The 24,410-nt window shown below is 52.4% G+C and overlaps 10 protein-coding genes across 10 annotated transcripts; 7 read left to right on the top strand and 3 right to left on the bottom strand.

The window, feature by feature from the left end:
* Positions 1-124: 124 nt before the first annotated feature.
* On the top strand, positions 125-1,144 carry BJY04DRAFT_220677 (ankyrin repeat domain-containing protein; the record flags this gene model as incomplete). The annotated part of the gene is made up of 1 exon (XM_073716927.1): positions 125-1,144. One exon carries the CDS (start codon positions 125-127, stop codon positions 1,142-1,144), a length of 1,020 nt encoding a protein of 339 aa, XP_073568657.1.
* On the top strand, positions 686-3,487 carry BJY04DRAFT_194726 (uncharacterized protein). The gene has a single exon (XM_073712112.1). The coding sequence runs from the start codon at positions 1,181-1,183 to the stop codon at positions 3,005-3,007; it is 1,827 nt and encodes a 608-aa protein (XP_073568656.1). The 5' UTR covers positions 686-1,180; the 3' UTR covers positions 3,008-3,487.
* A 100-nt stretch (positions 3,488-3,587) lies between these two features.
* On the top strand, positions 3,588-6,271 carry BJY04DRAFT_194725 (translation initiation factor 4B). Its single transcript, XM_073712111.1, has 7 exons — positions 3,588-3,744; positions 3,846-3,902; positions 3,953-3,997; positions 4,024-4,026; positions 4,140-4,220; positions 4,281-4,562; positions 4,610-6,271. The coding sequence occupies exons 1-7, from the start codon at positions 3,741-3,743 to the stop codon at positions 5,644-5,646; spliced, it is 1,509 nt and encodes a 502-aa protein (XP_073568655.1). The 5' UTR covers positions 3,588-3,740; the 3' UTR covers positions 5,647-6,271.
* A 494-nt stretch (positions 6,272-6,765) lies between these two features.
* BJY04DRAFT_220675 (MFS transporter) lies at positions 6,766-8,719 on the top strand (the record flags this gene model as incomplete). The annotated part of the gene is made up of 6 exons (XM_073716926.1): positions 6,766-6,933; positions 7,085-7,142; positions 7,205-7,264; positions 7,322-7,607; positions 7,700-8,129; positions 8,177-8,719. 6 exons carry the CDS (start codon positions 6,766-6,768, stop codon positions 8,717-8,719), a joined length of 1,545 nt encoding a protein of 514 aa, XP_073568654.1.
* Positions 8,720-9,280: 561 nt separating this feature from the next.
* Positions 9,281-10,575, top strand: BJY04DRAFT_194719 (uncharacterized protein). The gene is made up of 2 exons (XM_073712110.1): positions 9,281-9,637; positions 9,712-10,575. Exons 1-2 carry the CDS (start codon positions 9,469-9,471, stop codon positions 10,356-10,358), a joined length of 816 nt encoding a protein of 271 aa, XP_073568653.1. The 5' UTR covers positions 9,281-9,468; the 3' UTR covers positions 10,359-10,575.
* A 321-nt stretch (positions 10,576-10,896) lies between these two features.
* On the top strand, positions 10,897-13,318 carry BJY04DRAFT_220673 (60S ribosomal protein eL32; the record flags this gene model as incomplete). Its single annotated transcript, XM_073716925.1, has 9 exons — positions 10,897-10,927; positions 11,007-11,032; positions 11,116-11,584; positions 11,666-12,139; positions 12,365-12,450; positions 12,506-12,545; positions 12,833-12,957; positions 13,035-13,156; positions 13,210-13,318. 9 exons carry the CDS (start codon positions 10,897-10,899, stop codon positions 13,316-13,318), a joined length of 1,482 nt encoding a protein of 493 aa, XP_073568652.1.
* A 356-nt stretch (positions 13,319-13,674) lies between these two features.
* BJY04DRAFT_208969 (uncharacterized protein) lies at positions 13,675-17,598 on the bottom strand (the record flags this gene model as incomplete). The annotated part of the gene is made up of 8 exons (XM_073714067.1): positions 13,675-13,711; positions 13,929-15,283; positions 15,351-15,565; positions 15,841-15,842; positions 16,007-16,599; positions 16,646-17,040; positions 17,085-17,301; positions 17,347-17,598. 8 exons carry the CDS (start codon positions 17,596-17,598, stop codon positions 13,675-13,677), a joined length of 3,066 nt encoding a protein of 1,021 aa, XP_073568651.1.
* Positions 17,599-18,339: 741 nt separating this feature from the next.
* Positions 18,340-19,127, top strand: BJY04DRAFT_194708 (acyl-CoA thioesterase). The gene is made up of 2 exons (XM_073712109.1): positions 18,340-18,537; positions 18,610-19,127. The coding sequence occupies exons 1-2, from the start codon at positions 18,461-18,463 to the stop codon at positions 19,082-19,084; spliced, it is 552 nt and encodes a 183-aa protein (XP_073568650.1). The 5' UTR covers positions 18,340-18,460; the 3' UTR covers positions 19,085-19,127.
* A 255-nt stretch (positions 19,128-19,382) lies between these two features.
* BJY04DRAFT_105633 (uncharacterized protein) lies at positions 19,383-20,300 on the bottom strand. Its single transcript, XM_073708022.1, has one exon. The coding sequence runs from the start codon at positions 20,029-20,031 to the stop codon at positions 19,537-19,539; it is 495 nt and encodes a 164-aa protein (XP_073568649.1). The 5' UTR covers positions 20,032-20,300; the 3' UTR covers positions 19,383-19,536.
* A 1,488-nt stretch (positions 20,301-21,788) lies between these two features.
* On the bottom strand, positions 21,789-24,042 carry BJY04DRAFT_229546 (IlvD/Edd family dehydratase; the record flags this gene model as incomplete). Its single annotated transcript, XM_073719089.1, has 3 exons — positions 23,252-24,042; positions 23,045-23,199; positions 21,789-22,998 (listed from the first exon to the last, which is right to left on the bottom strand). Exons 1-3 carry the CDS (start codon positions 23,834-23,836, stop codon positions 21,789-21,791), a joined length of 1,950 nt encoding a protein of 649 aa, XP_073568648.1. The 5' UTR covers positions 23,837-24,042.
* Positions 24,043-24,410: the final 368 nt, after the last annotated feature.

Raw genomic sequence — 24,410 nt, 5'->3', positions numbered from 1 at the left:
TTGCTTTTTCTAGCCTCGTCTCGTTAGTAGCGCGCATGAGGGGTTGTGGTGGCTGGCTGACACGACACGAGCTCCATCACATCTGCACAACATCCATCTACAATGCACCTTGTGTCGTCCAACTATGTCTTCTACAACTTCAGAGCCCGCTGCTGGCAATTGGAACACTCCAGATTTGGCATCGCAGCTCGAACACGCTGCCGAGAACAACAAAGTCGACGAGTTAGAGGCGATCTTAAGGTCGGCGCGTACAAGCGGAGCCCTCAGAGAGGACCATCTAACAACTGCACTGGACAAGAGTATCCAATGCGGCCATCTCGACGCAGCAAAAGTTATTTTGCGTGAAGATGACGAAAGTTTCGCAAGAGCAATCTCACTTCGACGTCCCTTGTTAACTGCCATCCAGACTGATAACATCGAAGCCGCTCGGCTGTTGCTCGATGCTGGACTACTTCTGGACGAGGACCTCCCCGCTGCTCCTTCTATCAGAGAGAACCTGTATCCTGCCGCAGTAGCTGCTATATTGGGCCGGGTCAAGATTCTTAAGCTGCTTTTTGAGTCTGGTGCACCTATCACTGCATGCGAATCTACCGGAGAAACTGTGCTGCATGTCCTAGCGAATGACCCTGATCTGCCGGAACCCGACAGTCTAGTGCTGGATGTGGTTCTTCAGAGGTTTCCAAATATTGAGGCCACTGATGATCAAGGGAATACGCCATTTACTGAGGCCTGTAGCACTGGCAAGACCCAACTCATCAAGTGGCTTTTGTTGCACGGCGCTGGCATTCACACCCCACGTCCAGATGGTTGGACGCCGCTGCATGTTGCCTGCCATTCGAAACAGAAGGCTGTCGTTCAATTACTCTTGGCTAGAAATGCCAATGTCAATCTCAAAACGCCAAATGGTATTAGTCCGCTCCACCTGGCCATCGAATCCGGCAGCGCGGAGGTGGTCGAGGTTCTTCTCGAAAGGAAGGACCTGGAACTACGAGATATTTCGGGAGAACACCTCTTCTTTTTAGCGGCAGATCTTGGTCACAAGGAGATCATGAGGCTATTAGCACTATCAGACCATGTCAATGCGCTCTCCTTTGAAGCCCAAGGGGCTTGTGAGCTAATTGAGGCCACCGTCACCGATTTTTAGGAGATCTCTAGAGAGCCGCATACAGTTAGGCAGACTATGTACGATCTTCTTTACCGCGGCACTTCTTACAACCTCATCGGTACTTCTCCAAATTTCTACCACGCATATCGCTGGATTCATATACCAGCCAACAATCCATTGTGGATGGAAACAGTCTTGATCAAATGGGCTATCGAGGATCGAAGGGTTGACGGGAAAGACCTGAGGAACATCTCCAATCTCCTCAACCGCTCTCATCGAGGCCAGTACCCACACTCGCGTTTCAATCAACCTACATGTCAATCTTTCGGGAGATATGCTTGGGTGTGTATGCCATATCTGCATTTTGAGACAGTCGAGCGGCATGATAGAATGGAAGCTGCGATCGGGGGGTCAGTCCGTTCTGTTGGCAGCAAACTCAGCAGCGATCAGCTGCTACTTCAGGCTTATCCTGCCTTATCAAATACAGGCATTCATATCTGGCGGACTTTAGATCAATTCTTCTACCCAAATCTCGACACTTCCTACCGTGACCGGGATCAAGTTGTCCTACGCCGTCAGCGTGAGATGACGCAGGCAGGCGAGGACGGTCCCGAACACAAGATTTACATGGTTGACCAACTCTGGATTCTGGTTCTTGACAATAACCTGGTGGTCACCAGCTTCCCGCAGCGATGGGACCAGCCTGAAAATGACCGGTTCGACATTCTCAGTGGTGTCCTCGACAATATCAAGCGCACTCCGATTGAAAATGCTGTTGACTTGATATCTCTTATTACCGAACGTTGCTGTGGGACGTTTGATCGACACGCACCCCTGGATAACGAGTACCAGTTCCTCGCTATATATGAGTATTCTATCGGGTCAACAGCAGATCGTGAGGCAAACCTGTCCAGGGAGCTGTTTGAGGCCTCCGCACAGGCTTCAATGTGGTTGAAGCACCAACGAGTTAGCGCTATAACTCTACCCTTGGCTCGTGCAAGCAAAAACCGCAATCAGGGCATGGACGACGACAAGTGGGCAGATAACCCACGCTTCCTTGATATGTTCCTAGATTATAGCCCAGAAACCAGACTCCTCTTCGAAATCAAGGACATACGCGATGAGATTAGCATAATCCATACAATCTTGGACTATCAGGCAGCGATGACACCTGAGATCGAAGCCTGGGGGAAAAAATACTGGGAGGGAAAAGCCCGGGCGGTAGAATACCGGGAGAAAAAGCCCTGGATGGCTTCAATACGATTCAGGGAGCATAGGAGGATCATTGAGACGTGCCTCAAAGACTTAGAGCGCATGGACAGACAAGCAGCGCATATTTACGAGTCCGTCGTCAATTTACTAGATCTCAAACAGAAACACGCAAACCCTTTCGAGGCCCGGCTCGCCCGTGAGCAAGCCGCTGGAACGGCCCGCCAGGGCAAGACCATCATGATCTTTACCATTGTGACTATCATCTTTTTGCCGCTATCATTCATCACCTCATTCTTTACGGTGAACATAGCGGAGTTCCCTGAAGTTGCTGGATCAAGCAGCATGCCCTTGTCGTTTGTCTCCAAGTACATCTTTGGGGTTGGGTTTGCGATTGCCATTCCGCTCATTTTGTTGGCTTTTGCAGCCCAGGACTTTAAGCTTGGACTCCGCGCTATTTCCAGTATCTTTGATGTGAAAAAGACACCTGCCCCGAAGCCTCTACCAGTGCCGAAGGCTATACCAGCGCCAACACCCACGGCCGGCCTACTTAATCGAAAATCTACATTAGTGAGTCCAGGACTTCCGCTCCCTGCAACGCAGTCAGATCGACGCGTCAGGTCTCGGATACTATTCACTCCTAGCTTACGACGGACTGGGAGCAGCAACCGCTCAGTGGACGAATGCAGGTAAGCGAATTCATACTGTAACTAACTCTTGGGCCGGGTTGGTTCCTGAGTTTCAGGGCAACGATTAGTCATGTGACAGTGGACAGCAAACGCGGGAACCAATCATTGTTTGGGAGTTGTTGGTCCACTTCTCCAGTCGAGCAGCAAGACCAGAGTGCATGGGATTCAAATGTGATGAGAAAGCGATGGCTGTCGAAAACCGATATCCAATTCAATTCGATACTTCGAGGACATGGGATTGTTGGTGACTGACGCGAGGAATGCAGTGGCTGGAGGGTGGTGGAGGGCGCTTGCCAACCTGCAGCGTCGGTTAAGAGCCGAGCATGCAAGCGCGTGTCGATTGAGATGAATTGAACAGGGGAGTGGTCTAGAGTAGGAGTGTATCTTTATCGAGATGTAGACCAGATTGTACTGTAATCAAAGCATAAATATAACAGAAGAAAGACCAGGGTCAGGCCAGGTTCGAAGCGGAACCAGAACTGGGTCGGAGTCGACGCACCAACACTTTTTGGAGGCTGACTTTTCTAGCGTCATCACTAAAATTTATCCTCAAGCATTAATCCCTCCGACTTTCCCCTCTGCCTTAACACCGCGGAGCTTCTGCACCACAATTCTACAATCCACTCTGTGACTTCCAACTGAGGAAGTCTCTTTCCCTACCACTCTACTTCAGCATTCTGTGAGGCGCGCACAGGTCGTCCCTTGGCGCGACTCCGATTCTCCTTCCAACCGCAATCATGGGTTCGTCTCGACCCCTCCCTCCCACTGCCCACTCGCTATCGCTGGGCACTCCGTTCTACAGTCAAATGAGTTTCCGGATACTAATAGATGGCTTCGTGCAGCGCCCGGAAAGCAAAAGGCCCAGAAGATGTCCTTAGGGAACTTCTTGGCTGATGAGAGTACGCTCCGACACTTCCCCGCGCACACGGGAAATGGCTAACCACCACAGACTTTGGCTCGTGGGCTGATGAGATGGAGGACATGCCTTTGCCTGGTGAGTACTATCTGCTTTTAAATTTACCTTGCTGGATGGCTTTTGCTGATGTGATTGTCCTCTAGCCGGTAAGCGACCACCTTCCCTTCACACGCACACATCGCTCGATTGCCATATAATTGTCAATTTAACACCTTTACAGCTCCTTCCCAGTCCGGCTTTGGTTCCGACCGTCGCCCTCCTCCCGCGTCTGGTGGTTTCGGCGCCGGTGGTAGCTTCAACGGTACGACTACTTTTTGTGTTGATATTGAATGAAAAGGATACGTTATTGACTGGTGAAAAGATCGCGGCTTCGCCGTGAGGGAGCCCCTCCCCCTTCCAACTGAGCCTCCTTATACCGCCCACGTTGGAAACCTATCTTTCGATGCGGGATCCGATGATATCTCCGAGCTCTTCGCTGAGTGCGGTGTTACAAACGTGCGTATTGTGGAGGACAAGTTGACCAAGAGCCCTAAGGGTTTCGGCTACGTCGAGTTCGAGACTGTCGATGGTCTGAAGAAGGCCCTCGACCTTTCTGGTGCTACTCTTCAGGGAAGAGCCATCCGTGTCAGCATTGCGGAGCCTCGTAAGTATACACTGCAGAATCCATACGTTGAATCTAACATCATTCAGCCAAGGAACGTGATGTCAAGGAGCTTGACTGGACTCGCAGAGGTCCTCTTCCAGATGCGCCCCAGCGCCGGGTGCCTGACCGCTCTAACTTCGGACGCAACCTCGACAATGTCTCCGATGCCGGTAGCGAACCTCGCCGCCGTAGCGGTTTCGAGAGTGACGGCAAGGTCCGCGACTTCTCAAACTGGGAACGCAAGGGCCCCCTTTCGCCCCCACCTGCAAGAGAGGGTGGCCGTCCTACCAACACTGAAGGATCTGGTTTCAGACGCAGCTCGCCTGCTTGGGGCGAGGGCCGTTCCAACGAGGGACGCTCCCAGGATGGTTCGCGACCTCCCCGACGCGAATTCCAAGAACGCACTCCCACCGCCGCTGAGATGGACAACCAGTGGAGAGCCAGGATGAAGCCCGATGCTCCCAAGGAGCCCAGCAACCCTCCCTCTCCGGCTGCTGCCCCCGCCGCACCTGTTGCCGCTCCCGCTGCTCCTGCTCCCGCCCAAAGGCCGAGGTTGAACCTCCAGAAGCGCACCGTGACCGATGCGCCCACGAGCCCAGCCGCTACCGGCGAAACCAAATCCAGCATCTTCGGTGGTGCTCGACCAATTGATACCGCTACCAGAGAGAAGGAGGTTGAGCAACGGCGTCAACTCGCCTTGCGCCAGAAGAAGGAATCGGAGGAGAAGGCCAAGGCTGACAAGGTTGAGAAGCAGCGAGTCGCCAAGGAGGCGGTCAAGTCAGAGAAGCCTGCTTCTACTCTTGACCCCAACGGCAGGGACCAGGCTGAGACCCCCAAGGGCGGCGGCAACTTCGAGATCCTCCGGCGGGCCGGTGAGGATGAGGATGGCGCGAATGCCGACCAGGATCAGGAAAAGACCGAGGCCCCCGCCGCTGGCGCCGCCGAGACAAAGACCGATGATAAGACGAATGGTTCTTGGAGGGCTGGACCTGCCACCACCGAGACCGCGGCCGACGATGAGGGCTGGAGCACAGTCAGCTCAAAACCGCGCAACAACCGCCGTGGTGGACGTAACTTTGCATAAATTCATGGATACCCCCTTCGACACTCATCGCAGAGAGAGTATGTTTGGGAAACAATGCGCATCATGCTTGACACTCTCTGAAACGCAAACGTTCGAATTACGTCTCTGTACTCGCCCTTTGCGCCGCTGGGATGTTTTGGTTATGTTGATGGCCATCTGTCTCTCTACTCGCCTCTCTATTTCCTATCCTCCTCTTGAAATTTCTCTTTGGTCCCAGCATCTCCTTTATCTCCACAGGCTAGATCTATGATGATTGCGTCTAGCTACAGTATCGCTGTTGTCCTGCATGTCGAAAAGTTTGTCATCTGTTCCCCTCTTGTATTTCAACCAGTCTTTCGTCTATTTCGACGGATAGCCGGTTACGCACCAACCCTTTGCCGCAGTGGAAAGGCCAGTTGGTCTAGCCACTTGGCATCTAGCCTACCTCTCCCCTCGAATTGTGTCTTGTTTGGGTTGCTGGTGGGCGTGTGGAGTCTGCTATTCTTGTTCTTCTACTACTCCGATGTCCCTTTACGAGGCAGCCATGCGAAGAAGATCACGACTCACCATGATGTGTAAAGAGAATGAAGAGAGCATGATACGTTAATTGACACTTTTACCTTTTCACTTGTGTTACTGTTGTAGAACGCTATAGTTCGCCGCAGTGACCAGTTCCAACGTAATTGCAAAGTCTGTTGGATTCGACCGCCCCGGATAGGATCCCTGTAGGGTAGGGTAATTTATCCCGAGGGCCTTCTGCAGGTAAGCTGACAGCATATGCCATAAGACGAGAGTGTTTGATCACTGCCAAGGTCGGAGATCGCGGATCGGACCCCTACCAGGAAGGATTCTCTGTCGATTAATTAGTTATGATTGCTGTTCAGCAGCCTACGTTCCTCGGGGTCGATCTACGAAGTCGACACTAATGCACCACACCCCTCCAGGCTCCAGCTCCACATCACAGCTTCCTGCACCTCTTACTTAAATTTCACACACCCTCGCATACCCCAACCATGTTTTCTTCTGCAGGCGGCCATTTATTAGAGCTATCTTTTCTCATCTCGCGGTGACTGACTGTCCCCTGTCCCGTTCCGTTCGCCTCTATCTCACCCCGCCACTTTGATACATTAGCTGACCGACATGGCGGGGCTATCCAAACCCCCGAATCAATCTTGTCGAGACTGTCAGCAGCAAGAATGGGATGAAGGAGAAGTGATCAGACATGAAGATGTCTCTGCGCCTTGGAAAGTCGAGTTTCGCTCCTCGAAAGGGTTCGTTACCTGGGTTGTTGCGATTGCTGTTTTTACGGTTCGTTTGATGCTTTCCGTGTCTGGTTGAACCTGAGGCTCAGGCTCATATGTACTTGTTGCTTAGGATGTTTTTATATATGGCATGGTATAGTCATATCTATTTCTGCTCTTGAGGGTCTTTTGGGGCTAGACTGATTCGAGGGGTGCAGATTATTCCTATCCTGCCTACAGTGCTGAAGACGCGGCTCTCAATCCCGGAGAGGGAGCGTATGTTTTTCCTTTCTAGCTCAACAACATTCGCTATCTATGGAATATACTAACAGTTCCAGTCCAGCAATGGATGTCCAACCTCCTCGCAGCCTTTGGCGGCGCCCTCTTCGTCGGTTCCCGTGAGTATCATGCCATCTCACTCTACACAAGATCACCTCCGTACTGAAAGCAGCTAGCAATATTCGGCTACTTCGCCGACCGCCACTCCTCCCGACAAGCACCTTTCCTGATCGGCCTCCTCGCGCTCGCCGGCTCAACCATAATGTTCTGGTTTGCGCGCACCGTCTCCGCGCTCGTCGTCGCGCGGGTCTTCCAGGGCCTTTCTGCGGCGGTCGTTTGGACGGTAGGTATGGCTTTGATTGTGGATACGGTGGGGAAGGCCCAGGTGGGAACTGCGATGGGGATTGTCAGTATGGCTATGACTGTGGGTACGGTTTCGGGGCCGTTTGTTGGGGGGGTTATGTGAGTTCTCTTATCCTCTTGAAGTGAAATCTCTTGGCGGGGGGTGGGGGTGTGGTTGAGTGAGGGTGGAGTGGTGCTAATAGGGTCGCTAGGCTGTCGAAAGCGGGATACCATTCTGTGTTTGCGTTGGCGATTGGGTTGATTGTATTGGATATCGTGCTAAGACTTGTGATGATAGAGCGGAAGAATGCTGTAAGGTGGATTGGGGATGAACAATATATGGATGATGGTGGCGATGGTGATGGACAAGAGACGGAGAGGCTTATAGATCCAGATCAACAGGACCAGGGTGACTCCCTGTACGCATCTGTCGCGAAACTCACCGAGTCAGAGTCAGAGTCAGGGCACGATACACAGCAGCAGCCCAACCGGATGCCTGCAGACAACCTCGAACCTATCACCAACAACGCAAAGAAGAAGCGGACGATGCCGGGGATGGTCCGACTGCTGTTCTCTGGTACACTGCTTGTCATCCTTATAGCGACTCTCGTGCAAGCTATGGCGTACTCTTCCTTCGATACGGTACCTCACCTTCCATTTCCCACCTTCATACCAGCTAATGTAAACAGGTCCTCCCCCTCTACATCCGCGAAACCTTCTCCGCCGGCCCCATGGGCATAGGCCTCTCCTTCATCCCTCTCTTCCTCCCCTCCTTCCTCTCAACGCACATCGGCTCCGCCGTCGACACCCACGGCAGTCGCACAATAGCAATTCTCGGCTTCATCCTTGACGTCCCCGCCTACACACTCCTCCAGCTCGTGACCCACAACACCCTACCCCAAAAGATCCTCTTAACAGCTCTCCTATTTTTCGCTGGCTTAGCAGGAGCACTCAAAAACGTAGCGCTGATGGTTGAAGTTAGCCGTGTTGTTGAGGCGCTGGAGAGGAAATATCCGGGGTTTCTGGGTGAGAGTGGTGGGACGGCACAGGCGTATGGGCTTTTTAATGTTGCTTGGAGTGGGGGGCAGGTTGCTGGGCCTTTGGTTGCGAAGTGGTTGGTAACGGAGATTGGATGGGGAGGGATGGTGACTGTATTTGGAGGGGTTTGTGGAGGGATTGCGGTTGCATTGGGGATGTTGGGGGTGAAAAGGAGGAAGGGAGGGGGTAGATAAGAGATCTGGCGGTTGGTGTCAGTGAGAGGTTGGACTGGGGCTTGCGGGTTGGAGGTGATGATATATATTAGGTTTGACCTTGCATTTAAGTGGAAGTAGGAAAATGGAGATAGGTTTGAGGCTGGGTGAAGGGAGCTGTAGGTGATAGAAGAGTAAGCTGTTTTGTTGATTTCAGCTGCGGCTATCCCAATCCTATCGCTCTGCTATATATAGTCTGAGGCTAGAGCACTACCTAGGTAGCCTCATGTCATAGCAGTTTGGTTACGAACCCGACTGCAGTTGGTTTCCAAACTAAGTCTCATAAGTTACTTCGTACTGCCCGAATCAGGACTGGATTCATCTCTGGCACAATGATGATGGGGAGTACGGTGGCTAGCCTAGAATAATGGGATGAATGGCGCAAGGAGATGAGGCTGGTTTCCGTAGTGACAGGCTGGAAAGGTTTACCAAGGGATAGAAGATTGATGTCCAATGTCTATACTAAAAACAGTGGAGAAGCACGTGCAAGCAGTGGATAAAACCACCCAGCCGATCGACAAATATCTGGAGAACAAGCCGGTCCCTGAATCTGATTGACTGCGAGCAGCGTCTCGGGGCTATAATTAGGCCTGTTATTACCTCAAGGATCGCTCCGTGTTCCAGATCGCTCCTCAATTCCTCTCCCTCTGTCTTTGTTATTTCCACCCCAGATCCTTTCACCTCCACCACTTCTGCAGGCGACGTGTCTTATTCATGGCTGATAACAAACCATGATGGCCACAACCACCGCTCTCTCCTCCACAACACTCGTTTCATTCGATCAGACGTGTCCAACATGCGGGCTGGCGCAGCACCAACCCCCGGCTGAGACTTCGCCCCGGCGGGTGAAGGATTTAGAAGGACAGGTGCATTATTTGAATTCGCAGGCTGTACAGATGGGTTTGTATTCTCCTTTCCGCAATCAATTAATCGCTTCAATTGTATCCACCAACTAACCTAACTTCATCCGTCAGCGGAGAAACTGGCCGAATACGAAGAGGAGGTGCGACGACTCCGTGCCCAACCCGCTACATCCTCCGCGAACTACCCGCGAAACAACAATTCCATATCCTCGAACTCAACAGGGGCAGGATCAGGATCAGGCTCGGGGGTCCCCTCGCCCCCGCCGCTACAACCCCAAGCAAGCCAAAGCCGCCTCTCCTCCCTCGCTTCCCTCCTACCCTACCGCCGCCCCAGCACAGCAACGGGCGTCTCCCAGTCGCAACTCCAACAGTCTTCCCCTCCTCCTCCACCGCTCCAGAAAACACTCACACAGTCGCCTCCTCCCCTCAATGCACACCCACAACCTCAACCACAAACCCCTGCGTCCCGCCCCTCCTTCGAAGAGACCCTCGAGCTCCAGAACGCCTTGAATCGCGAGCAAAGTCTCCGCAAGGAAGCAGAGAACCAGCTGTCGCAAGCGAGTACAGAGCTCGAGGAGTTGACGGCTCAGCTGTTCAGCCAGGCGAACGAGATGGTTGCGCAGGAGAGGAAGGCGAGGGCAAGGTTGGAGGAGCGGGTTGCGGTGTTGGAGAGACGGGATGTCGAGAAGAGGAATCGCTTGGAGAGGTTGGAGAGGGCGATGGAGAGGGTTGAGAGGATTAGGGCGTTGGTTGGGTGAGCTTTGAGTGAGCGCGCTGCGATCCTTTTCTCTATATATACCCCAGGAGTTGGGTCTTTTTTGTTGTCGGTTCTTATACCCCGCCGGTCTGCTCTGTTATTCTTGGTTTCACTATTAATGGGCTGGCATGAGTTATGATTGCATGGTTATGCTTGATGGATACTTTCACTGGGTTTGCTAGCCTTTTTGGATATCGTTGGATTGATTTGGATTGGGATTATATAGGCGTTTGAGAATCAGCAGATGCAGTTTCCAAAACATTATATATATACTAGTAAACTATCACATTTTGTGTTACTCCGACAATTATAATCCCAAACCTTGATCTTCGTATTCGAAAGCGGTCCATCCTTTCCAGTTAAGCCTGGACCTTCCCTGCAGTCCCAATGATGCCATGCGAACCCCACAAGCCCCCCACCGGGGAATATATATAGGTCATGCGTGCAACCCCAGCTGTCATATTCAGTTCTACAAGGCTTGCGCATCTTTGGATATTAAAGCATATTCGATCTGTCTCGGAATTAACTTCAAGTTCAAGATGCCTATTGGAGTCGCAATTATCGGTAGCGGTTCGTTCCCCCCTCGACCCTGGCTCTCCCCGCACTCTACCCATCAGCAATCAAACCATATTGAACTAACAGTGATTAGGAATCTTCGCGAAGGAGCAGCATCTCGTACGTCAATCTCCAATCCAAGCATACTACCCTTCAGCGTCACAGCGACAATCACCAACAAACTAACTCTCTCTTTCCACCAGCCCGCAATCAAAGCCGCCTCCTCGCTCACCCTCAAAGCCGTCTACTCGCGCTCTCTGAAATCCGCACAGAGTCTCGCCGAGGACCTCAACGATGTCGATCTCTACTCAGACGACTCAGGCGACGGCAAATCCTACGCGGATTTGTTGAAGCGCGAGGACGTCAAGGCCGTTATTCTGGTCCTCCCTATCCCCGCGCAACCAGAGTATATCAAAGCCGCCCTCGCAGCGGGAAAGCACGTTCTCTCGGAGAAACCCATCGCGAAGGACCTTGCGACGGCGCAGGATCTGATCTCGTGGTACAGCGATAAGGCCAATGTGGATAGAACCAAGGTCTTTTGGGGTGTGGCTGAGAATTACCGGTTTATTCGCAAGTGGTTGCAGACGGCGGAGGAGGTAAGCAAGCTCGGAGGGGTGAAGACGTTCCGAGTGCTGGTTAGGAGTAAAACAGGGACGGAGGGGAAGTATTTTAGTATGTTTTCCACACCTACTTTTCCTGGTCGTTGTGGTCTACACTACGACTACAGCTACGAGCAAGTACTGACAAGAACAGACACCCCCTGGCGCAAAACCCCCGAATACCAAGCCGGCTTCGTCCTCGACGGCGGAATCCACACCCTCGCAGGCCTCCGTCTCATCCTCGGAAAAGGCTCCAACGCGCTCTCCTCCCTCTCCGCGCTGACTACCCAGCTCCAGCCGCATCTCCCACCGCTCGACACCGTCGACGCGATCGCGAAGACCGCAGCTGGCGGCACTGGTGTGATCAGTCTGTCCTTCGGGTCTGAGTTCAAGGACTCCGTGCTGGAGTTTACGGCTGAGAAGGGCGTCGTGAGTCTTGTTGATGACCGGTTGACTGTGAATGGGATTGCGACGGATATTCCGTTTGAGGGAGTAGGTGTCAAGGAGGAGGTTGTTGCGTTTGGCAAGTCGATTGCCGAGGAGAGTTGGGAGGGGAAGTTGAGTCCGGAGGAGGCGTTAGCGGATTTGGAGATTCTGGAGGCGATTGTGAAAAGTGGGGAGGGGGATGGTGTGAGGAGGACGCTGAGCTTGCAGTAGATAGATATAGAGGAGAGCACTCCATAGATCCAGCCTTACGCTCAAGAAATGCGACTGAACTACACTAGACCTAACTGGGTTAAGCTTATTATTTACCCCTAACCATAACCGTCTCGTAGGTCAAACTTCCCTAACCCTATCACGTGCCCACTGCGACTGCCCACTCGCTTAGCAAAGGGCACTAACCGGGGTTGAGTGTCGGGCGGCCAAACCCTCAGCGCGAAATTTCGAGACCGACTTTCGACCGTTCGACAACTCCAGCGCCAACGGGACAACGACAAGGTATGTTATCTTTGAACTGTTGGGAGTTGCCATTTGATGCTGATTATTGTTCAAGATGGTCCTCGCAAAGAAGCACGTCCCTATCGTTAAGAAGCGTATGTCACCACCTGCCTGCCACCCTGCACATTTATCTATCTTGCCTGGATGAACGAGGGAAGAATCGAGGAAGTGAGGATTGGGAATACAGGATTCTGATGAAGCGAAGAGATGGAATTGGATTGGAAAAATTGATCGCTTTGGATAAGAGTTTTCGACATGACGATATCGACCTCAACTCAGAATCAGAAAGAGACGGAATCTACAGTTCATCTTATCTGCAGACAAGACGACACAGCGCAAATTATTTTCTGGATCACGTCAACTGACTGATTCTCCTATACAGGCACCAAGCGCTTCTTCCGCCACCAGTCCGACCGCTTCAAGTGCGTGCCGGAGTCATGGCGCAAGCCTAAGGGTATCGATAACCGCGTTCGCCGCCGGTTCAAGTCGAACATTCCCATGCCCTCCGTTCGTCTCCCCTCCTTCCATCGAACCGATTAAATCGATATCGATATCATGCGAGCAACAATGCTAATACAAAACAGATCGGCTACGGTAGCAACAAGAAGACCAAGCACATGATGCCCTCCGGCCACAAGGCTTTCCTCGTCCACAACCCCAAGGACGTCGAGCTCCTCCTCATGCACAACCGCACCTACGCTGCTGAGTGCGTTTTTAAATCTCGCAAGATACTCGAACACAGACTAATCTGCAATATAGGATCGCTTCCGCTGTCTCCTCCCGCAAGCGCGTCGACATCATCGCCAAGGCCAAGGCCCTTGGTGTCAAGGTCACCAACCCCCGTGGCCGTGTCACCACTGAGGCTTAGATGTATTGAGTTAAGGATCGATAATGAAAAAAGCGAAAATGCAATAAATCTTCTTGACAAACTATGCATGTGAACTGTGAACGGTCTATTACTGGACAAGACAAGGCAAGACAGGAGTAGGGATGCTGCAGGGATTTGGTCATGGTCGTTGGTCTCGGAAGAGAGATGCCGTGGCTGACAGTGTCCATTTCATTATATCCATTTAAATACCATTGAGTTGTTGAATGGAGTTTTCTTCGCGAGGTACTGGTTGTCTATGGTTTGGGGCTTAGTCCATGGGTCTGGTTTGACGTAGGCTGACTCTCTTGTCTTGTTTGATGGACCGTCAACCGTAGGATCATTCAGTCGGCTGATTCTCACCTAACATCTAGGCTCCTATTGAAGTAAACGTAGCTTGTCAAAGAGGTATAAGTTGGTATATGCTCTATAAAACAACCTCAACACCAGATACCATGCGAACAATATCCCTGACATGCTGTTATCCTCTATATGCTCCAGAATGCAACACCCCAAAGGCACTTTTACTTTTTACACCCCGTTGGCAGCAACACTCTCCTCCCCCTCACCCTCCCTCTCTAACGTCTGCCTCGCCGGCGAAATATCCACCAACCCAACCCCCTCCACTAACGCCGTGACTCCATCATCCCCCCGAACAGTCTCCTTCTCCCCCTTCTTCCCCCTCCTCTTCCTCGGATCCGTCTCACCCTCCTCATCCCCAATCTCCGGAACAACGCCATCCCCAAGCACGACCTCCTCCTCCCCCTCCACCAAATCAACCCAATCTGGCACCTCTGTCGGCCCCTCACACCCAGCCGGCGGCAGCGCCCAGGTAGGCATCTTACTTCTATACGCCCACTCGCCATCCTTCGCCGCATACGCAACAGCATGCAGGAAGATACCTAGCTCATGAACACCAGGGTCCGTGTAGAGCCCCGTCCCGCACACATCACAGACCTCTCCCGACAGTTTCTCGCCTTTGCGCTTATGGTACCGCTCGACCGCGGCGTCGTGTTCCTTGCTCATAATCGCTTCGACAAGCGAACTGTCCGTGCCCGGTGGCACGACGGGCGGAGTCGTAAAGTGTGTGCGGTAGGAAACTGTCTCTGGTAACTCGGTTCGCCCCATCGCCATTAGCCGCTCGATGATCTCGCCGTCGCGGTCGGCTGTGTCGTCGTTCTTCCCGAGGCTGGGCCCAAAGACGCGCCGGTTCGAGTAGATCGGGTCATTGCTGATCGGGTGCCCAAGAAACTGTAAATGCACTCGGATCTGGTGTGTCCTGCCCGTGAGCGGGAGGCAGTGCACGATGCTGTAGCCTTCGTTTTCGTTGATATAAGAGGGCGGCGGCGTTGCTGGTCTTTCGATCCCCACGCCTTCACCTCCTTCTCCACCTGTAGGCCCCATCGCCGGCGCAGGAATATTTTCTGTCGGTGTAGGCGGATAATAAGCCAACCTCCTAAACCTCGTCGTAGCCTCCTTCCCCGTCGCGCGGACCCGATTGAGTCCAACCTTCGGGTTCACGCTCATAATCGGCATATCGACGACCGTCACCCCATCGGGAAACCGGCCCTTCACGCGCGCAACATACTCCTTCTTCAGACTGCGCTCCTTCAACTGCTTCGTCATCCCATCTGCGCCCTGCGCCGTCTTGCCTACGAACATCACACCCGATGTAAGCCGGTCGAGTCTGTTGCATGGTCTCGGGACGAAAGCGTGGTTGTATTCTATCCGGAGGATCTCCATGCAGGAGTTGTAGTGGTAACGCCCGGTGGAGTGGACGGGGACGCCGGCTGGTTTATCAATGACCAGCAGGTCGTCCGATTCATGGATTATGCCGATACTGTTGCCTGTCACGGGGGGTTCGTGGCGGTGAAGGGTATGGGATAGGACTTGGCCGTTTTTGAGGACGGTGTGAGGGCCTGCGGGCTTGCCATTTACGGTTACTTGGCCGCGTTCGAGGGCTTTTCTCTGTAGAGTGGAGAGTGAGTTAGACTTGTGCTTTGCGGTTTGGGGTCGTGAGAAGGGGAAAGCGCACGTAGTAGTCTGGCTCGCGGTCGCGGAACTCGGAGGTGAAGATGTCGATGAGTTCGCGGTCGCGCCAGCGCTCTTTGCAGTATGTGTTATAGGTGTAGTGGTATGGGTGGACGCGACGAAGGCCACCTTCGAAGTAGTACCGTGCAGGGCCTTCGCAAGGGGTGATGGCGACTTTGGGCGGTTCTGGGAAGGTCTCTGCGGGCTTTGCGGGCGCCGCTGGCGGGGAGGCGACGGGGACGAGAGACATGATTTGGGAGGGGGCCGGAATTCTGCCTCGGCGGAGGAGGTACTCGGCGATTCGGGCTGAGGGCGCCAGGAGGATTATAGGTGGGGATGGAGGTTAAAGTGGTGGGTTGTATTATTGTATATGTGTGGAGGGTGGAGGATTTGGAGGGGAACAAAATAATTTTCCAATGCGGATGTTCCTGGCGCCACAGCCTAGGAAGCCCAATCAACACCGACTTTCATTACTTCCATCACACGACTCATACTACTAAAACACTAAGAATACAGCAGCAGACTATTACACTCTATTCCTCCCCATCATACTCCTCGTCGTCCTCTTCATGCTCATCCTGCTCATGCTCATCATGCTCCTCACGCTCTTCCGTGAGGGGAATCGGCGCATAGTACGAAAACTTGCCCTGCGGGTCGTACTCTTTCTTCAGGGCCTTCAACTTCTCCAGTCTCCAAGGCTCGTGACCATACCAGCTATGAGGGCCCTCATCACCAGCGGCATAGTTGACATATGCGTGCAGTTTGTCTGAGCCGGTTCCTTCGAGCAGGACATCTCGCAGCTTGTTACCAAACTCTCTAGCTAGCAGCTCTGTGTCGTAGTCGGATGAGTTGGGATAAGCAACGACTGGAGAGACAAGCAGGTCGTCATTTCGGTCAGGGAACGCAGTCGAGTTTGACGGGACGGCCTTGACGCCATCTGACGAGTACTGCTCTAACAAGACCATGGACGCGTTGAACAACGAATCTTCCGCAGTACCCTCAGCAAAGACGTGGTAGAACTCGCGTTGAGCTTCGGGATTGTATTTCGGGAAACCAATTGGGAATCGCACTTTATTCTCCTCTTTGGCGCAGCCCCTTGAATCAACATCCGTGGTGATCCACCTGGGGATGTCCGTATACAGCCCTGTCGTCTTGTTAAGCGCTGGCAGGTCCGAAAGCTCACGGAATGGGTCGATAAGCTCATAGTCGATTTCCTTAACACCTTCTTGCATGAAATTGGCGAGGTACACAGGCTGCGGACGTTAGCTATGCTAAAGGTACAGAATATTCTGGACGTACCTCATCTGGGTCCAGAGGGGGAACGCGTAGGAGATATGTCCAAACCAGGAAACCTGGCGGCTGGGTCTTGAGGAGCTCGTTGAAGCGCTCGAACAACTCTTCGACATGATCCCCGTTGAAAAGAAGCTGCTCATATGCCCACAGACCGTCATGGGGAACATCATAGATCTTGGAAGTGACTGAGGTGACGATTCCGAAGTTGTGGCCGGCGCCTCGCAGAGCCCACCACAGGTCCTCCTCATTATCTTCATTTACAGTTCGAAGTACACCATCAGCGGTAACAATGTTGACCGAGAGGAGTTGATCAGCAGCGACGCCGTATTTGCCTTGCAGAACGCCGTGACCACCGCCGAGTGCAGGTCCGAGATAACTGACGCACTCACAGACACCGTGGACTATTGATGTTAGCTAGCTCTCACGCATGGGGAGGCCAGCTTACCAGTCTGCTTTCCGTGCTCATATAACGCAGGGATCAGATCTGCAGACTTGATACCACCGCCAAACGTAGCCGTGTGGCCATCCTCGGCAATATCAACAAAGTTGAGGTTCTGCAACCAGATCTGTATACCATGTTGCATTTCTGCGAGCGATGAAATCGCGCCGTGTCCGCCATTAACAGCAAGATATGGTATACCCTCAGCGTTCGCATATTGAACCTATATCGTAAGAGTTTGTTCTCCAATGGGAAAGGTGGGACGTACTGCTCGGACTACATCTTCCTCCTCAGCAACCTCAACAACAACGGTGAAGTTGGGCTTCGCATAGTCCGACCACCTCTCCGTCGCTTCCTCGAAGATCTCCTCGTCAGGGAAATAGATGTCCGCGTTCTCGGAAAGCTGCGACTTCAGGCTGACGCGAATATCGTCCCTTCTGGTAACGAATCCATGACTGACGGCGCTGAACAGAACAACCGCACTCGCTAGACCAGACAGGCCACGAGATAGTGCGCCCATAGTGATGAGAGTCTGTGGATTCTTTAAGGTGAGTCAGAGTCAGAGTTGTAGGTCTCTAGGTCCTTCGGAATAGGGGGAGGACTGAGGAGAAAAGGAATGTGGTGTGCTAAAAATGCAGCATTCTCAATATATGAATAAACATTCTCCGGTATGAATGCAGCCCTCAGCTGAGACTGAGAGAGTCCGTTTGGATGTAAACAGGATCGGAACCGTCTTCAAAGAGAATTCGAAAGTCGGCGGAGGTTGGGACTCGCCGTGGTGAGGAAGGTGCCAACAGCAGGAGCTGGAGCCGGAGACAAAGAGGTGCTAATTCCCTAAGCCGCTCCTCACTTGATAGTTAGTTAGTATCGTCAGAGGAAACATGCAGGGCCGATCCATAGTTAACTTCAAATCCACATGCAATTAGCCTAGGTGATAAAGATGGGGGTCCTTTTGCGCCCAAGTCCCTGTGTTGACTCTAGGCTCTGGTCTCGAAAGGAAGTATATATATAGAGAGCCGGCCCAAGCTTCATCCTAATAATGATCTCGTAAGTGCTGCCAACAGTATAGACTGCATACTTATGAACTATATATAGTCCCTTAGTACTCTTCTCGGAGCTCTTTAGGAGATAAATCGTGATATTCCTGCATAGTATCATGAACAAGCCCGCCGAGTCAACTCTTGTAGAAGCGCCGAACAACTCGGCATCTGGACCTCGGCTCATCTCCACCGAGGATCGCATCGCATCTTATCTCCGACAACAACCTCACTTTCTGCTCTCGACTGCATTTGCCCTTCTCATTCTCGTTACTCTGAAGAACCGAAGATTCCTCTAGATACGAGTCGCAGTCTATACACAAGTACACAACGCCACCCCACACAATGCCCAAAGAAGTTGACATCAAGCGCCGCCGCACCCGCTCGGACTACGTCTTCCACCAGACTTACCGAACAAGATGGTAGGCCCCCCGCCCCTGCACCCACTATATGCATCTACTTAAAAACATACTGACATTTACTCCTGAAACCAGGCACGACAACGACATGTACGCCCACCTCAACAACACAATCTACGCGCAACTCTTCGACTCCATAATCAACCACTACCTGATAACCGACTGCGGCATGGATCCGTTCTCCTACAATAATACCCCCTCCTCCCCATCTGATACCACACCCGCTACTTCCCCTACATCAAATGCTAAACCACACCCAAACCCCTCCCATCAAGTCGCCATAATGGTAAACTCCTACTGTGACTACTTCGCCTCAGTCTCGTACCCGGATATCCTCGAGCTCGGATTACGAGTTAACAAACTTGGGTCAACAAGTGTGGTCTATGAGGTTGGGGTATTTAAACAAGGTGAAGATGATGTTAAGGTTGTTGGGGGTTATACGCATGTTTGGTGTGAGAGACAGAGTATGAGGCCTGCGAAGGAGGGGATGGAGGCGGGGATTAGAGAGGCGTTGGGGAGGTTGATGGTTAGGGAGGGGAGTAAGATTTAGGATGAGGAGTGTTTGGAAGTGAGGCTCTTTTTTTTTTTAGGTGTGATCGGGTTGGGCGAAGCAAGTTGTAATCGGGATTACTATTCGAGATCAAATATACATGCAGGTCATGGATCATGGAATGGATGGTAGTCATGTTGAATAATCATGAGATTATTGAAAAGTAGATTAAGATAGGGTAAGAAAGTAGAGCAAATCAAACAAGATACGCTGGCTTCTAGAACATTTCGCTTCTATATTCTTTTTATATCCCGACCAAACGCCCGAGTTTCCCAAGCTGACCGAATTCGTCACGGCTGCAGCAGATATCCGGATTCCGAAACCAACTGAAAAAAGCAAATAAGAGGAAAGAGAAAAAAAAGTGTCGCACCAGCCTCAATTGGGTCCAGCTAGAGGCTCAAATGTCGACAGCTGTCAAGCTGACATCTCACGTCAGATGCCGTAATAACTAATCAGCCGAGTTTGTCGGGCACTATAGTGACACGCGAAACATTCGAGCTGGGTGGGAAAATAACTCTCTGCATCGTCTTGGTATCCACGTCGAGATACCAACGCTGATACGGGCCGGGGATGAATTTGCCCTTTGCATCCCACCCAGCAACGTAGGAGTATCCGTCATCGAGGAGGAAGAACAGGAACTTCTCCGGCTTGCCTCCCTCCTCGAGAGTGACTGTGTGCCAGTGACAGCGCTCGTCGACTTCGTCTTCAAAGAGGTATCGGTGGAGAATGCGGCAGTAGACGACGGGTACAGGGACTTTCTCGTCGTACTCGCTGCCGTCTCTACAGACGAGGTGCCACCCGTGGCTCGGGATGTATTTGTAGATGCCTGGGACCGGGGAGTCCCAGTGCTCTTCTCTGTGGATGGAACCCTGGATGCGCTGGCCGCGTTGGAACCAGTATGTCGGGCAGAAGACAGTGCGCAAGCATAGGAATAGATTGGGTGCCATGGTGATAAGGATGGCGGTAGGTAGGTGGAATCAAAAGAGCTACCGGTAGCTTTCCAATGAGACTACCTCGAGGAACGGAAACGGTGGGTATCGTAGTTGCGCGACAGAGAAAATAAACGCTCACTTTTCGGAAGGCGAAGAATAAAGAATAACAACAGAGACGAGCTCGAACGGGGGTTATATGTCGATGTCCATCTTGAATGATATGGAATGAAGGTCTTGGTATCACGAGACAACAAGAGATGGTTGATGGACTGTACCGTTGCTGCAGCGCGAGAGGTACTTCCAGAGACGTGCTCGGGGGTTTATATGTAAGGAAGGAAGTCGAATGACCTCAGCCAAAGAATCCGCTTCTGAGGCTAGAACGTTGCGGTGAAGCAGGGGGTATAGGGCCAGCAATCGAGACCGGGCCGAGAAAACGAGAGTTCGACAAGAAATCGGGACAAGAATGCTAGATAGGAGGAACGATATCGGTCTGGGAACTCGGTCTGTCACACGAGCCCAATAATAGATGGGATCTGAGGCTGGGTTGCAGGTCTCAGGATGCACGGCGCGCAAGGATGCAGCTATTCTTAATGCTCGTCAGGGGCGCATGATAGCAATCGAGAAGATGACTGGAGGAGAGGGTAACAAAGCATGCTGATGTGTTTCTTTCTGGGAAAAAGCAAAAAGAGAAGAAAGAAAGAAGAGCAGTCAGCCTTAAATCCAGGCGATGGGGAGCGGTCTGATGTGTGAGAGTGAGGTCAGCCAGCTGTTGGAAGTTGGTGGAGCCACTGTGTGTGGGAAAATTTTGCTTGGAAAATTCACAAGCTAAAGCTGCGGAACCGCAATTCCGTACGGGTAGACCCATCTTTCCATCTTTCCCCTTGAAAGCGATCCAATCACTGCAGCTGGTATTATTCCTCTTGTTGATGTGCACCGTGGCAGAGCAGTATGGATGCCTAACCCCCTTGTTCAATGTTGGAAGCCGAGTTTGATATCCCGGTTATTCCCTGGTGCGACTGTGATTGTCGGACTCCGCCATCCACTCCGTTGACTCGCGCATCTCTTTCACATTCTCACAGGAGTCAGACCCAGGAGTCACAGGCAGAGCTCCTGCATTCGACTCATCCTGCCATGTGCTCTTTGACTATTGTTGAATTGGTTGGCCAAGACCAAAGCTATCGTTCCAGCCAGCCGGGATCTGAAAGTAGCTCGATCCTTCCGTTCAGCTAGCTGCCGGAGCTCCCCCTCCCGAAGTACGAGACATTGACAACCGTTGGAAGCAACTGGGAATTCCTGCAGGATCCAGATTGTCATCAACTGCTCTCTCGGCCACTTTGTCCTCATTCGCTGTGACCGCTGATTATGCCCAGGCCGGGTTATTCTCTAAGCTGTCCCGACTGGGTAGAAGATGGCCCGTGCACGTTGCTGTGGCTGAACCTTGAGGCAGTGGAGCGCATTCAACCCGAGATCGTCTCGAGCTAGACATGGGGCCAGACACTGGATATGCGACAATCCTGTTTTCATTATCAATTTGACCACATCGCATTCGCATCAACATAACGAAACCGTTGGGCGGAGCACTGCTGACCGGACGGCCAGTAAGCGATTCAAGCCCTCTGATTCACGGGCTATGAACTGACACATGAATCTACAGCTGAGACGGTTTGCGATCGAGTTCGATTAAGCATGCTAGTACCTCTATGACAAGAAGAAACAACCACGCCGAAGCGTACGCGACCCTGCATGAACTAACCGAGTAATGACTGAGAAGCTCAATGGTTATGGCGAGGGACGTCGGAGCGCTGGGCTAGTCGCTGATACTTGACCGCTTCCCTGAGAACCATACCCTCGTTTAACTGGCTCGTCTCCTTTCTGAAAAGCTCTTGCCATGGCGTCTGACTCTCTGGCATGCTGTACCCTCCTGCGGCCTCCAACTCGGCTCTTCTTTTATCCAATTCCTCCTCCGGGAGCAGGATATCCACACGTCGCTTGTTGAGGTCGACACGGAGCCTGTCTCCGTCACGGAGTAATGCAAGATTGCCACCGGCTGCTGCTTCAGGGCTTGCGTTCAGGATGGACGGTGACCCGGAAGTTCCCGATTGTCTGCCGTCCCCAATGCATGGTAGAGACTTGACCCCTTGTCGCAACAAATGTCCCGGAGGGTGCATGTTCACAACCTCCGCTGCTCCAGGATACCCCAGTGGACCAGCGCCGCGCATCACCAAGATGCTCCTGTCGTCAATAGGCGTTTGCTCTAACCGGCTGTGATAATCCTCTGGCCCGTCAAAGACCACGACAGCACCCTCAAAAGCATTGGGATCCTCGGGATTTTCCAAAAATGCTTGCCGGAATTGCTCTGAGATGACGCAAGTTTTCATGATCGCTGACTGGAATAAGCTTCCTTGAAGGTGCACAAACCCCGCATCACTCATGATGGGCTCATTGTACGGCTTGATGATGCGTCGATCCCAGGTGTGTTGCCCTTTTACATTCTCGGCTACAGTATGCCCGTTGCACGTCAGCACGTCAGAGTGCAACTTTCCAGCATCCAACAACTCCGCCATAATAGCCGGAAGACCACCAGCGCGGAAGTATTCCTCACCCAAGAACTCTCCTGCGGGCTGCATGTTGAGGAGAAGCGGGATATGGAAACCCAGTTCATCCCAATCATCCAATGAGATTTCGACGCCGATGTGTTTCGCAATCGCATTGATATGGATCGGGGCATTTGTGCTGCCACCAATAGCGGTGTTGACTGCGATAACGTTCTCGAACGCCTCTCTCGTCATGATGTCGCTCGGCTTCCGGTCGGAGTGCACCATTTCGACGATCTGTAATCCTGTTTTATAGGCACATTGAGCCCGTTCGCGATAAGGAGCGGGGATAGCGGCAGACCCCGGCAATGCCATTCCGAGCGCTTCTGCCAGCGCATTCATGGTTGATGCTGTGCCCATTGTGTTACAATGACCGACTGATGGTGCCCTATGATTGTCAGCAACCGCAACTGAAAGAAGCAACTCCAGCATACCCTCGAGAGATATAGTCCACGAGCCCCTCGTCAGTCATCTCGCCAGCGGCATGCATCTCTCTGCCTGTCCAGACTACCATGCCCGACCCTGCCAGCTCGTTTTTCAAATAGCCGTTCATCATCGGCCCTACGTTCATACAGATGGCGGGAATGTTCTAAAGTGCCGTTAGCTAGGAAAACAGAGAACAGGAAATGCTCAAGACCTACCATTGTGGCGGCTGCCATGAGGCATGCCGGTGTGGTTTTGTCACAACCAGTCAACAGCACCACGCCATCCAAGGGGTACCCGTGAAGGATCTCCACAAGTCCGAGGTACGACAAATTTCGGTCGATACACGCTGTTGGGCGCCTCGACGTCTCCTGGATTGGATGCGTGGGAAATTCGAACGCAATACCACCGGCAGTCCTAATTCCCTCTCGTACCCGCTTTGCGAGCTCTATGTGGTAACGGTTGCACGGGGAGATATCTGATCCGGTTTGTGCAATCCCAATGATTGGCTTGCCTGCCATAAGCTCCTCTCTTGTAATGCCATAGTTGAGATACCGCTCAATGTACAAAGCGGTCATGCCCGCATCCCCTGAGTTGAACCAATTGGTTGATCGCAGTTTTCGGCCTGGCCCAAGTGCACTGGAGAGTGACGAAGCCTTCTTTGCCGATGCCCGTGCTCTCTCCAGCTCAACTGTTCGCTTTCGAAGAGCCTCCAGCTCCTTGTCGAGATCTTCGATGTTGACTGTTCCTGAAGTCCCTCCTGCGCTGCAGGCGCAGCCCTCGCATTTTGATTGACACGGCATAGTGGATAGGCGTTGAGATCGTCTATTCGTTCTTAGTAACCTGGTTACCCCTCTCAACAATCCCCGGATTCTGACAAGTGAAGTACTATCTTATAAGAAGTGTGTACCGGCTAAATGAGACGGTGGGGTTCGTGCCGAAACGACCGGCGAAAGTCCGATGCGATGAAAGCCGCGGTCCCGAGAATATTCGCTTGCTCTCGCCGAAAATCCAGCAGGCAGCGAGCCAGCGGGAAACAGAACGCTTTAAATAACCGGTTGCTGAGTGGCTAATAATACTCGACTGATCCAATCCCACAGTTTCCACTCTTTCTCATCAAATCTCGGCTCGGGTTGGTGCAAAAGCATGGACGAGCTTCCGAGCCAGACCCTCTTGCGGTTCAATACCCCACGCGACTCCGCGGCTTTGGAGAAGAGCGTGGGATGACCCCCACGCTCTTGTCTTGGTCTCTGTATACCTGTCTTGAGAGCAAGCGACCTCCAAGGTCCATGTCACCTATCTGTTGCTTTGCTGTGCTGTTACTTCGATGTGTTTGTCAGCCTGCCAACGGAAATGGCGTCACTCGTGCCTCTCGTC

The sequence above is a fragment of the Aspergillus karnatakaensis genome (assembly GCF_047715665.1).
Source record: "Aspergillus karnatakaensis strain CBS 102800 unplaced genomic scaffold BJY04scaffold_42, whole genome shotgun sequence".
Classification (NCBI taxonomy): Eukaryota; Fungi; Ascomycota; class Eurotiomycetes; order Eurotiales; family Aspergillaceae; genus Aspergillus; species Aspergillus karnatakaensis.
The sequence above is the reverse complement of the archived record's forward strand: the minus strand, read 5'-3'. Positions and strand labels throughout refer to the sequence as shown.

Bases quoted from the DNA above. Each gene is read 5' to 3' on its own strand.
- BJY04DRAFT_194726 (XM_073712112.1), top strand. From the start codon at position 1,181: ATGTACGATCTTCTTTACCGCGGCACTTCTTACAACCTCATCGGTACT.
- BJY04DRAFT_194725 (XM_073712111.1), top strand. The intron at 3,903-3,952 runs GTACGCTCCGAC...TAACCACCACAG, and splicing joins GAACTTCTTGGCTGATGAGA to ACTTTGGCTCGTGGGCTGAT. The intron at 4,221-4,280 runs GTACGACTACTT...ACTGGTGAAAAG, and splicing joins CGCCGGTGGTAGCTTCAACG to ATCGCGGCTTCGCCGTGAGG.
- BJY04DRAFT_194719 (XM_073712110.1), top strand. From the start codon at position 9,469: ATGATGGCCACAACCACCGCTCTCTCCTCCACAACACTCGTTTCATTC. The intron at 9,638-9,711 runs GTTTGTATTCTC...TTCATCCGTCAG, and splicing joins TTCGCAGGCTGTACAGATGG to CGGAGAAACTGGCCGAATAC.
- BJY04DRAFT_194708 (XM_073712109.1), top strand. From the start codon at position 18,461: ATGCCCAAAGAAGTTGACATCAAGCGCCGCCGCACCCGCTCGGACTAC. The intron at 18,538-18,609 runs GTAGGCCCCCCG...TCCTGAAACCAG, and splicing joins CAGACTTACCGAACAAGATG to GCACGACAACGACATGTACG.
- BJY04DRAFT_105633 (XM_073708022.1), bottom strand. From the start codon at position 20,031: ATGGCACCCAATCTATTCCTATGCTTGCGCACTGTCTTCTGCCCGACA.